This window comes from Pangasianodon hypophthalmus, chromosome 3, assembly GCF_027358585.1.
Source record: "Pangasianodon hypophthalmus isolate fPanHyp1 chromosome 3, fPanHyp1.pri, whole genome shotgun sequence".
In the NCBI taxonomy this organism is placed as follows: domain Eukaryota; kingdom Metazoa; phylum Chordata; class Actinopteri; order Siluriformes; family Pangasiidae; genus Pangasianodon; species Pangasianodon hypophthalmus.
Genome location: NC_069712.1, coordinates 22,843,544 through 22,857,515, shown reverse-complemented (window position 1 = coordinate 22,857,515; position 13,972 = coordinate 22,843,544). Strand labels below are relative to the sequence as shown.

Here is a 13,972-nt window from a genome sequence, read left to right as displayed (position 1 = left end):
ATAGCTCTCAGTGCAAATGGACATGGCTTGGAAAAAAATAACCAAGCTAGGACTGGGTCACTAGCATCAGGCAGATGTCCAATGAAGAGATTGTTTACTGACAATCACGATCACTATTAATGGATCCTGCTTGCCCAAATTAATCAAAATTATTATTATTATTATTATTATTATTAAGCTCAGTACTTGCACAATAATAAACAGCTCTGCTTATTAGCAAACTTTGCTCACTTTGCTACACTGTCTAATCATGAACGATTCTGGAAAGTGTTCCCAGAAATGATGTTCAAGTGAGGCAAATCAAACTGACGACTGAGGAAAGTGCTCATCACCGCTATTGGCTAGTAAGGAAACAACCTGTTTTTGTCAAAGTCCTTTAACTGAGATATCTATGAGTCAGTAAATCTTACTAAACCAGTTAAACAAAGAAACTTGAGTTCTGGATTGGTCACCCGCATTAGGTCTTATATGTCAATCGGAGAACCGTTTCTCAGCACTGTAAATAAACAATGAGTCAGCGCTTACCATTTGGCTCAGTGGATAGTTTCATGCTGGATATAGATTCTGACTAATGAAGGTTAACTGCTGCACCATGTGGTGTGAGCAAGTGCGTATGCTCCAATTCAGGAAACTCACTGACATAAACACACGCATGTACTATAAAAGGGACAATATGAGGGGATGAGAACAGCACGTCATCCAAACAGCCTATAAAAGAAATAAGGTCGAGGTACTTTGTGCTCAAGGAAGGAAGGAGTGACAAAAGTATGCAGCTTCTCTCAGGTGGCGTACCCTGAGAGTGAAAAGAAATACTCTCTAAGAATCCTCCAGAATGCAATGAAGCCAGAAAGATCTTATCATGTAAATGAGAGCGAAGAGGAGGAAGAGGGGAGGAAGGTGGAACAGGCTTCCTGCATGACTGGTTTTGGCAAAGATTCACTTCAATTAGCTCGGTGTGGTATAGAGCTGGTGTTTTGCTGTGTCTCTAAAGCATGAAGTACACTTTTCCTGCGGCCTGCACAGATGGATGTCAACAGCATGGCTGAGTGCAGAGTCATCAGAGACAGTCATGCAGTCAGTGTTTCCAGAATTTGCATGGAACCTGCAGCTCTCAGGAATATTACAATGCTTCTGGACTTCTTTTTACATAATATGAGGCTAAAAGAAGTCAGATTAATGTGCAATTAAATACAACACCACTCCTTATAAGTTGCACTGAGTAAAACCTGGGTAGGTAATTCTTAATATGTTGTGTGTAATGATTCCAGCTCTAATGAAAGTCATTTCTCATCATAGGGGAACGGTACAGTATCTGTGTTTATGAAGAATATGAAGCGGAAATTTATAGTGTGCTGCGTATGTTTTTGTGTGCTTGTGAGCATCTACATGTTTGGGCTGCTCTTCCTTTCAACAATTGCTGCCTCAGGGAGTGGTGACACAAAAGAAATCATGATTCTCAGTGGTGAGGCTCCAATATGCACCAGGAGATGCATCACGCTGGGCTACACACTGAGGACAGCATATGGGCCACTCTCTCACTGAAGAGTGTGCATCAAACGCCTCCCGGCTCCACTGTAGGACTCCCTCAACTCTCCTAACACAGCACGGATCAAGCCACACACACACACACACACACACACACACACACACACACACACACTATGGAGCATTACATGAATACCATAAGAATATGAGACTTGGTTAAATCCTGACACATAAGGAGACTCTAAAACGGTGATGAAATACAAGACAAATGACGATATGTGTCCATGAACACAGCACAAAGTGAGACATCAGAAGATAAGTTTCAGTCAAAACTTTTCTCCGGTCAAACAAAGCCCAGGACAAAAGAGCCGAGCACATTCCCACTACACTCTGGATTCTGGATTCCAGGTTGGCCATGGTTTAATTGCATTGCGCTGTCACGAGTCAACCTGCTAATGGGTTAATAGCTTAATGCTGCAGAATGAGCAGCTGTGTACGTTGCATGCCTTCAGAATGGAAGGTCATATTTGAGCTTGCCAAACGACTGATGAGCTCGTGAGCGCCCTCTGAACCTTTACTAAAAGCCGCATTCAGTCCTAAATCAGTATGTAGCTTTAAAAGACTGGCACAAATTAAATGAACCAGGAGTCTGTACCCTTCATGAGGTCTGACTAATCAAGAGCAATTATGGCATAAGTGTCATGAAGCTATTAATGAGGAAATTTTTTGGCTGAAAAGTGATGTTCTGTAAAAACTTGAGAGCGCCATTAGCCTTTAACAAAGAATTAAAGTGCACATTTGGCCTATAAGGGGTAGGCACTAAATCATACTAAGGAGGTGAAAAATCGATCATTACTCAGGGACGGCTGGGTGGCTTTTTATCTGTATTAAGCACATGAGTCTAATGGATGGCACATTAGGTGGTACCTTCGGAGTGTCCTTTAAAAAGCGGCTGCCTGGGCCTGAGCCTGGAACATTTGAAAATCATTTAGAAGATGGGAGATCTAATTAAATGTCTCTCCTGCACCTTGAACTTTGCGCTGCTGATGAAGGTAAACACATCAATCTCTTTTTGTTCCTCAAGCAACAACAATCTTCAAATCCGCCCAAGCGTTAACTTACTATCTGGAGCGAGAAGAAAAATAGCCCATAGACAAAGAGCAGCCGGGCTCGCAGCAAGACCAACATGCTGACATAGTTGTTGGACACAAGGGAAGATAAGAGATAAGCTGTTTGTCCACAGTATGAAAGGTTTCTAGCAATATTCACAGCAAATATAAGCCTGTACTAAGGCTGTTTATCTGGACACGGATTAAGCTTTAGCTCAGAATACATTCTATTGTAGGATCACCATCTGTAATTCAGACTTCATTAGATATGAATTAGTATTATTCTAAATCAGGGAAACTGTCTAATGTATCCAAAATAATTATGTAATTGATACCTAGTGGATGTTTTAGCACAAATTATTATTTTAATGGACATTAAAATAGGAAAACTTCAGGTAAGCAGGTTGCCTTTTAAAGGAGAAAATATACGAATGGAGGTGGCCATGAGATCATCTAATGTAAACGTGCTCATATCCTGCTGTTACTTTCATGCACTTATGTTTAAATTAATACCACGATTTTGTACTGGAAGACTCTGTTCACAGTCTCCTTTGCCTCTGTGCTGCTCTCTGAGTGAGTCTTGCTCAGCCACCAAGGCCTAAAGACTTACTCAGCAGTCTGCGCAAAACCGTTTCAATTATATGGAGTGCTTTTAAAATGAGAGCTGTGAATGCATTATAAGGCTTGACATTGATATATTCACTAATAATGACAGCATCACAGGAAGCCAGCCATAATAATCTGCAATAATATATGGAGCGGTTAATAGAAGAGGAAATGGGGGAGAGAGGGAAAAACTATGACTGATTTACTCTTCAAAAAAAAAAAACTGCATGTTTGTGAAAATAACCATGACACATGGCTTCATGGCATCATGATCCCGTGACCTCCATGCCATGCCTGTCACCAATTTACATAAGTCCTGCAGGATGAGCATCTGTGTGTGGGTGCATGCATGTATGTCTGTCTGTGCTTCCTCCTTCTGCTGAGCTCTTTCACATCTCACAGAAGATCTGTGACCATATGACCTTGATAACTTCATAAATCAAACATATCAAGGCTAAGTCCAACAAAGCATTTCTCAGAATATCACTGCAAAAACAATGAGAAATTCTGAACAAAGGGTGGAACGGTATTAAAAATTCACAGTGTGATAAGCACACAAGCCAACATATCTGCTTACAACTTAGCATTAAATGGCGTATAATAATTTTCTAATTTTCATTAAACCTGTGATACACAATTTTAGAAACCTTTGACCAGAACTTATCGTATTTTAAGAGCATCATGGAAGATACGTTCATCATTTGATGTCTTATTGTTTCATAATGTAATTTAAAATAATAATTTACAAGATTCCACATACAAAAATTAAACCATTAAGAACTGTAGTATAGTTATCTAAAATAGAAGTATTTTTAATGCACAGTTGTGTTAGTATCATAAGCCATGACAAAAGGTTAGGCAATTATTGTGATAATTTAATGCATAATTGTCACATTGTTTTCTGAAGAACCACACAACAGCTGATACCTACACGATAAAAAGAAAATCTCCTCAGTGCCTGGTATTCCTCCTGTAACATGGACATAGTAACATGTAAAACTACTTCACAGCTGATTAACAATAACCTCAGGTGGTGGTTGATCAGGTAACTTCATCCTTCCTTTCCGCTTTCTGTTTAACTTGTATTTTGTGACTCGGTAGTGCTGTTACTGCTGGTTGTCTTCGCTAATGCCTTCCCTTAATTTTTTGTCAAGACTTAAAGTGCAATAGTCACATCTACTCAGGTGTCCTTGGTTGTTTATGTGAACTTTCTGACCCTGTAAAACTCTTCTTCTTCTTTCTAATGGTACAAAGTGAGAAGGATTGCAGCAACTCCAGAAAGGATAACTAGGGGCAACATTTCATCTAGGGACAGCATCCAAGTTAATTCAGGATAAATTGACTTTGACCCTACTGAAACCCCTGTGAATTAATTAATTGCTCCAATTAAGTGATGAATACAACCACTTAGACTAATTGTTAGAGCCTCTCAGGTCCCTGTGGGACCACTGGAAGGCTTTAGATTGAAGACTACACCAACGATTCCATAATTCTTATCACCTTACCTTGCCTTTTAGAAGGTGAAGTCGTTAGAATCATGCCTCTAAGTGAGATTATCAGGCCATGGCCGAACTGTCCTTCAATCTAAATCTATAAATGCGATTGATGAGCCCTGTTAGACAGCTTATTCTGTCAGTATGGTCATAGAGTAACTTTAATAGCAGGAGTGGCCCTGTTTTCTCTGGTTAGCCAATACAGTGGCAGGGTACTGATGTACTGATTTAAACAGGGCTGTAACAACTAATCAACAAAATCAATAAAACTCGATAATAAAATAGTTGCCAACAAAGAACATTATAGATTAGTATGTTTATTATTGATTACTGTGTAATCAATAATAACTAGCATGCTAGTCACTTCACGCTATGTCACTTCACTTAGAGTAAAAATGCATTTGATGGAAATGGCAGCATGTTATAACAGAGGAAATGATGTTGGTTTCAAGGCATAACTTGTGTTTTCATGTGAGTAATATTTCGATCAGTAATCATTCATTTGTGGGAATGTGAGAAGCAATGTAAGCATGAGGTACATGGTTGAATCATGCTTATTTACCATTGTGTATTCTTTACCTTAATCAGTTTTCTAGATGTATCACACTTTTATGGTCATATTTATCTTTCCTGGCCTAGCAGAAAACATTATCTCAAGCTATTTTGTCAAAAACTTAGTACTGTGTCGATGGGATAAAAATGAATTAACATGATCTCAAGTGAATGATTAGTCTAAGAAATGAACATTTTCTCACTTCAGAATACACCTCATATCATGAAGCATTTGCATGATACAGTGCTGGTACACAGCATAGCATCTCTTTGCATACACAATATATATTTTTAATTAATACTGTGTGTCAAGCCATGATGTCGCCATCCCGCTTTCAGTTCGAAGTCGATCCCAAAAAGATTCAATTCACTGATTCCAGGCAATGAAAACTAAGAGTCAATCCTAAAGCTTTCGAGTCAACACTCTGAAAAATGAGTTGCCTCATGCACCCACGGCAAGAAAAATTAATTTAGCATCGGAGTGTTACAGTTAGCGAGACAGCTAATAAGATTTATTTTTCCTTTATTTTGAATTTGTCTAGTCGTAATTGAACAAATCGGGGCTTGAAATGCAGCTAAAACATAAAGTATAGTTGCAAAAAAAGTTTAAGGAACCTGAATATGTCCAGAATACAGTCTTGCATTACTTTGGATGTCTCATTAGATTCATAAAGCACTAATAAACTCAGGCTGTCACAGATTATCTGATAAGTATCTGTTAGTACTGTGTACAATAATATGTTAATAACTAATATATGTCAGTACTGTGTACAGTAATATGTTAATATGTACTGCAGTTAGTGACCTGTTATTTAACTAGTGCTAGTTCAGGGTTCTGTTGTAGTATTAGCTGATTGAAACCCTGGAAAGAAAAATTGTTAAATAGATATTTTTGGTATTTAATATATTTTTAAAACAAGTTGAGTAATCAATTAATAAAAAATCAACAGATTAAATGATTTTCAAAATAATCATTAGTTGGAACCTTAGAGTTGAACATGCTCTTCTTGTAAGCAATAGCACAGAACACTGAGTATTGTTAGTAATAGCAATGACAGACTTAGAGCAGCGGATCGAACCAAGAGCCAGTAAGTCTAAGAGAAACAATGGCCATAGTTTAGGCCCTCCAGTTTCCTGAACATGAACAAGCACAGCTTTGGTTTTTGTTTATTATTTGGCTGAAGGCAGCTCATCAGACCAGAGATTAGCTATAGGTTGAGAGACATTAGGTCAGAAAGGATGTGTTTTTACAGACTTTCATTGATTTTTTTCATTTTATTTACCTTCTCTGTGTTTGAACTCAGGTTACTGTCTACGTGGAGTTTTGCATGTTTGCGTGGGTTTCCTCTGGGTTCTTCCAACTCTCTCCTACTGTCCAAAAACATGCAGGTAGGCAGACTGGCTATGCTAAATTGTCTCTAGGTGTGAATGAGTGTGTAAATGTATGTAAGCATGGTGCTCTGTGATGGACTGGTGTGCCATCAGGGGTGCATATCCCCCAACAATCACATACCAGCCATCATATACCAGTGTGGCTGGGTTGGGCTCTGGCTCCACAGTGACCCTGGCCAGAATAAAGCAGTTACTCTAGATGAATGATTGAATGAATGAAAACAGAATCTTTATTTATCTTCTTGTATGTGTTTATGCTCCCCATTTAATCGTATTACGTGCATTTCCGGTCCTTTGTAAGAAGGAATTGTCCTCATCTGAACCATTACAAATTTTACTCCAATACCCCAGCTCTAGATATTATGCCCAATTTTTGACTAGACAATATTTACACTCCATTACTATCACAAATACAAAAACAGAAAATTAGGTCTGTGGCCAAAATGCCCTTAAAAATGGACAAATATTTATCTTCACAAATCAGGACATTTTTAATTAGTGAACTGATATTTCTGTTATCTTAAAGGTTAATTAAGTAGAAATACTTCAGAGAGCGATTAGTCCAAAGATCTATTATACAAGCTACATTGAGCTGTTGAGTCTTACGCTGGTTCACAACCACAAATACACTTCTCTTCTTATTATAATTCTTTCGACTGTGGCAGCACCTCTGTTCACTCCTACTCTGCATTCTGGGTGCTGCACTAGGGGCAGTGGGTGCTCTCTTGATTAAATTCATCACCTTTATTATGGTGCAAAATGCACAGCTCTGCATGGCTGACTGCTCCTGTTGCTCATTGAGGTCATTCATCTGCACTAACGGGGGACCAGGAGTTTACGCTTGGACTGCGTATTGGCCCACACACATCATGTCTGCTCCACATGACTGCGCAGCTCACAGCTAACATGGCAGGGCCAGTCGCAGCGGCCAGATCAACCAGGAGAACTTTGCTAGTACGTAACAACCACACATGTTTAAAATCAAAAATAGTAGTGCGGTTTTATTTGCAACACAGTGTCATGTATAAAGACTCCACACTGGGGCTGGAGGGGTTGTGGGTTTGGATACCTGCTGACATCGTCAGAAGGCTGCAGGTTCTAACTCCTGTGGCAGCCTTGAGGAAAAAATATTCATTATCAATGGCCAGATGATATCAGTTAGTAAAAGCAGGGTCGGTAAACATGATGCTACTGAGCTACAGCTTCTATCATGTTCTATAATATCACCAATGGGACTAGAATGAAAAACATAACACACACCAACTCATACACACATACGCTCGCACACAGAATATTACAATTCTGAACACACCACAGGGGATATCACATAAACAGTTCACGCACTGTTTGCAAACTGCTCGCTGTCCCTTGGATGATGCCAATGATTTTTCTATGATATTCAGTTTTCTGTTTTCATCCTGCACTTCTCACAGATATATAATAACCGACCCCAGCAGAAAACCCCAACTCAGAGCTTTGTGTATGATCAATGTAGCGAGCAGGTCCAAGCTGTGGATGATAATTGACACTCGCTCTCTCCAACAAAGGTGGAATAATGCTGAGCTGGGCAGAAAGCGGTGATTTAGCCTTGCGTTAGTGATAGCACCGCAACAGCGGCACCACTACGGAGATAGATGGTGGGTATATACGTGGAAATACCCTGCCCATTAGAGCTGTTCCCACGTTCTGTAATATTTATGGAAGAATGATGGCTTTTTCTCCTGCACTTTCCAAAAATGAACAGCGAGTGCTGCAGAAGGTAATGTGTCCGGACTTAGACTCTTTGAAATTAGGCCATTGTAAAATACTTTTCATTTGCTGAGCATTTTCTAACCACGGAGGTGTTGAAAATCCCATTCATTGCATGTATAGATGTCTTCATTCTCTTTATCTCTGTCTCATCCTTCAATTCACATACATATTAATAGCAGTGGTACACTATTAATTGTAATTTAATCATGATTACAATTTTTGACTTCCTCAAATAAACATAATAGACTCTGACGCTGACGCTGTGAGATGTGCTAACGCTAGAACTACCTCGCTAAAGTTAGAGGTTTTTATTGATTCATGCAATAATCATTTATATGGTGTAACAGTCTGTTCGGTTGTATACTCTTCTGGCATAATTACTTATTTATTTAAGTTTGTTTTTAGTAATCCTCTTAATGTGACTATAGACCATCTGATTTTTACACTGCATTTACGTGCATTTTGATGTAAAATTCAAAAATTATTGAATGCAACAAAAATATGTTATTATTTTTTGTTATATATTAATTCATACTGCTAAATATATTATATATTATAACATTTTATTATTATTATATACTTAATTATTATTTCAATATTGAGCACGATAATTGTGGCTATAATTCTAGTCATTATTTAGCAGCTCTATGTGGTATGTTGTGTGTCTGTTCATGTTTGGAGCTCAGGGTTCCGTGATGTCCAGGTTTTGTATTTGAAGTAAAACTGATGTCTCAGTCTCCTCACATAAACACGCCACTCACTCACTGTCAGCTCAGCAATCTGGGACTATCACACACACACACACACACACACACACACCTTAAACTAACTAAAAACTGTGGCTAGTGATAGCTCAGAAGTTACACAAGGCTGAGATTTCAAATCCCAGGACCACCAGGTTCCTTCTGTTGGTCTGTTGTACGATGGCTGACCTCAACTTTCTTTCAAATCTTGAAAAAAAGAAACATTCGTAAATTTTCTAATTTTACTTTATGTTTCACAATGGACAATGAGAATGCCAGCAATTATGTGCCTAAGAAAAGAGGACAATGAGATACTCCCCATGCATGTTTTGTACTGGACACAAGTGGATTATGGCTTAGTTTAGAAAGGCAAGGGGCCACTCGTGAACTATAGGCTTAGAGACATTCCAGCTTTATGGAACATTTAATTGCATTGACATACCACCTTTTCTCTCAAAGCACAGGATGAAAATGTTTAACAAAGCAAAAAAAAAATCATGAAAACACAGTTTGTGCTCCAACAGATGGACAAATAATTGCATCACTTTTTTACAAATTCAGTAAACCATTGTAATGGCATGTCCACATTTTTTCGGTGAGCCGCTGTCTGACAGCAAAAAGACTTGTTATCAATTGTGAGCTTTCTTAACTTTGCAACTGACACAGAAAAATACAAGCGCCTCGGCAGGAGACCTTCAGTTACTAAGGCAGCGCATAGGCAGACCACAAAATTTATTTAACAGACTATTATTCAAGAGGACACTTGGATAAGTCAGGTGGATTATTTTGATTTAGACTGTGCTATTGATGATACAAACTCATCTCAGCATTCCAGAGCTTTAGCAACTGTTCTCTTGCATGTCATTTTTTCCTCAGATTTTATTCCCCATAAAGACATGTGGCCTGATGCTCCATAAAACATTTACAGTCAGTCTGCAAGAAGAAAAGACTGTGCTTGGACAAGTGATATATAAACCACATTAACTACTGCATAAAGTTGACAGCGGAGAAAAGGATGAAAGGCTTCAGTAAAGAATTGGAAAGGAGCCCCTTGGTGCATTGCTACTCCAAATTATCAGCAGTTAAGGACTGTCGGTTTACCAGCAATTCCCATGACAGATTTCAGCACGTTCAGGGTTTAAAAACAGTCAAATTCACCATAAACCAAATGGCCAACTTAATGCTAGGCCACTGTCCAAAAAAGTAAAAGTACTATTTTTTTAGTCTAACAATAAAGGAAAAAGGCCCAATTTTGCTGCACTGACAGCATGCAAAGTGTAGTCTTTTCTGTCCTTTACTAACATAACAAAATTGACTTTAGTCAGATAGGTTGCATTGTTCGACAACTTTAAATATACTTTTAATTATATTGTGTGCTTCATCCCAGTATTACATTGCTGGAGTATAAATCTACCTTTGAATAGGCAATTAATATATAGCCTGTCACAACACCATGTCCAGTGATATGCCGCAGGTTAAATAAATATATGCCCACTCCGATTAGACATGTTTAAACAGCAATAATGCATTAGTGATGTTAATTATTTGAGCAAGTTCTCCCAAAGGCATCGTAGTGCCAATATGATCCTGATATAATGGGCAGAGCTTCATTTAAACACTAACAGTTTATCTGATCCCTAAAGTGCCTTCAGGACAGTTGAATTCCCATCTCAGCATTGTATTAACTTTTACACGACTAAATCAACATCTGCGTGCTCAATGAACTCTTAGGGTATTAGAAATAATTTGAGCTGAAATGCCTGCACAATGAAGGAGTGGTTAAGGAGTGGTTATTAAATTCATACATGGGATTTTTTGGGATGGTGTGATAAATGTCCGACATTTCTGTATAACTGCATAGTGAAGGTCTAAACCATGTGTATGTTTTGAACACAGCTGTAACAACACGGATTGGAGCTGTACTCCACAGGTTCTGCTTGACTTGAATGTTAGATAACAGATCACTGCGAGCACAAACTTGAGAAAGGATTTTAGGGGTTTGCGGTGCAGGACCTGACCAAAACCATCCGATCATGTACGGGGTCAGAATAGCTAAATGACCAAAAAAACAGTGGATGGCAATAAAAATGCCAGGAATGACAGGTGGATGGACACAAGCGCTTACGAACACAATGGCTTGGACATATATATATATATATATATATATATATATATATATATATATATATATATATATGTATGTATGTATGTATGTATACACATACACACACAGAGACGCACACACGTACACAAGCGCGCGCACACACACACACATACACACACCGCCGTCCCACACTCCTTCCCTGTGACATGTTCATCCACTCCTGTGCTTACAGCTGGGGCTGCACGCGCATCGTTACCTTCGTCGAGGAGGCGCTCGAGGTGGTTGAAGATGCCGCAGAAGTTGGGCAGGCTGCTCATCAGCTTCTTGTCGTTCATCAGCTGCATGAGATAGTCTGGACTCGGCTTCGGCTTCTCCTTCGTTTCCATTTCCCCCACCATATTCCAAGAAATCACAGCTCAGTTCCCAGGATACACCGAAACACAAATAGGTTAGCGTATAAATATTAAATAGAGTAGAAAAGAGGCGCTGAAGAAGAAGAGCAAGTGTTCGTCGCACTTCGGGAGGCTCGCGTGCTCAAGCAAAGCTGCTGTTTCCTGTCACTGCTGCAGTTCTGTTACTCACACCGACTGTTATTCTGCTGGCAAAATCTCATGAAATCATACAAAAATAAAAACGTACACGAGGGCACAGAGGTAGGCCGAGCTAGTTTTTTTGTTTGTTTTGTTTTGTTTTTTAGTTTCGCTCGATAAATTCCACAAGTTACTCAGAAGAGAAAGGCAACTCCCGGTCGCGCGCGCGGCGCTCTGCTGAGATTTCAGCCGATTTCTCCTTTACTTCCTTTTTTAGGCGACAGTTTGGAGGCGGTGAGTGACCCTGTGTCCGAGTCCCCCACTGGCTTCCTGTGTGTAACGTGTGTGTGTGTGTGTGTGTAATGTATCTAGTTCCTCCTGTCTCTCTGTCTTGCTCGCAATAACGGAGCTTCTTCACCGGGACTGGCGCGCGCTCCTCTGTCAGCGTTCAGCTCCGTCTGCGCCGCCCGGACTCGCCAGCTCGGTCACGTGACCGCCCGCGCCGCACGCCCGCGTCCCTCCGGCCCGAAAGAACGCGCGCTCCCGAGCCGAGGGTGGGAAGAGTTGACGTGCACACACACACACACACACACAAAGCACTGTGACTCAGTCGATCATATATTACATGATAAGAGACAATCTCTTCACATCAGACTATTTATTTACACAAGAATTCCAGTCTCTGTAGAAATATATGTAAAAGGTAATGCACTTGTCACACATACACGCACGCGCACACACAGACACGGAAACACACTACAGTTATGAAATTAGTTATTCTGAGCTGCAAATGGATGTTACGCACATTTGCCCTTGGAGACCCTCACTCCATCAGCACTCAGAAATTGCCAGTCATCTCTAATAAGTTATCTGTTCCTGTTTTATTTAAATACCTTATTTTATGCATGTGCTGGTTTATAGCTGGGCCATAGTGAGTGAAACTACATTAAGAGCTACATTTACATTTAGTCATACAGTAATATATGTTATAGCCAACTTCAGTAAAATATGGAGGCCTAATAATTGTACCACATGTCTAAACATGCCAATTTTCAACTGGTCAAACCTTGTATTTATACTCAAGCATCTTTATGGGGAAAGGAAAAAAGGTTTTACTCAGTTAACCATGTGTTTCCACACTTTCATTAATGGCTGCCATATATATACTTTTGCAAATTATATAGCATACCATTAGTGTTAACAAAATCTGTCATCAACTAAAGAGGAAATGAATGAGCTTCTCAAAACTGAGATGTATGTGTTTTTTGTACTTTTTCTTCCTACTTCAGTCCCCGATTTATTAAATTAAGCCCATTTTAAGCACATTTAACCAGACTCTCACCTCTGATCGCATAGACCTCATGTCGACAGACCATGCATTTGTATCCTTTTGGCAAACTGCATGGGAATGTCTACGATACTGTGAGAATGTGAGAAAGAGAGACAAAGTGTGATAGAATAAATGCCAGGGAACATCAGAATGAATCATGGTGAAAATGGGGCATTTATCTCAATGGAGAACTTCCACAGAAAGGTGCTAAGCACTGGGCATAGAGGCTTACTAAGGCACAGTGAATGGGCCCTGCTAGTTCAGTGTTGTTACAGAACCTGTTCCTCGCGTTTACTGAATTAAAGGGGCACTTTATACCAGCCGTACATAGAACAGGAAAGCAAGTGAATGAGTTAAACAAGAAATAAAGTTAACATTCCCATCCAGACTATGTAATAATTACATCTGTAATCACTGCACAATAAACACACAATATTGCACAATAAACACACAGTAGACATGAGTTACAAATGCTTCAAATCCCTTCATTAGTACAGGTTAGAATACATATATACGTTAATTGGCTTAATGTTTTCTCCCTTCTTTTGTTATGCAAAATGTTTCCCATGCCCAGAGCTGGCTGGCTTTTACAAAATGGCTGCAAAAACAATCATTCCAGTCTCTGTTTGATTTCACATATTGGCCCATCAGTTGCTTTCACGTGAATGAAAAAAGGAAAGAAAGCAGTGGCAGTGTTTTTAGAAAGTGCTGGAAAACAAAGCTGGAGAGAATGTGTGAAAGGGGTTGTGAGGTTAGGGGAAGGAGGGCAGGCAGCCCAGTCCCTGACGGCACGGAAACAAATCACCGTTCAGAACAGGAAGGGATTGTCCAGGTCCTGCCCAGCACCTTTTCATCTTTTGTAGGGCCTGGCGCTTT

The 13,972-nt window shown here is 39.6% G+C and overlaps 1 protein-coding gene across 6 annotated transcripts in view; it reads right to left on the bottom strand.

The window, feature by feature from the left end:
* Window positions 1-12,311, bottom strand: part of LOC113538739 (KH domain-containing RNA-binding protein QKI) — a 67,330-nt gene extending 55,019 nt beyond the window's left edge. For 2 of the 6 annotated variants that reach the window (XM_053232422.1, XM_026934094.3), the window contains exon 1: window positions 11,493-12,304. In XM_053232422.1, coding sequence (XP_053088397.1) covers window positions 11,493-11,634 — 142 coding nt within the window. In that variant the 5' untranslated portion in view covers window positions 11,635-12,304. Of the gene's footprint in view, window positions 1-11,492 lie in introns of all 6 variants that reach the window. The other 4 variants (XM_034302654.2, XM_026934084.3, XM_026934075.3 and 1 more) reach the window with 4 other exon arrangements.
* Window positions 12,312-13,972: the final 1,661 nt, after the last annotated feature.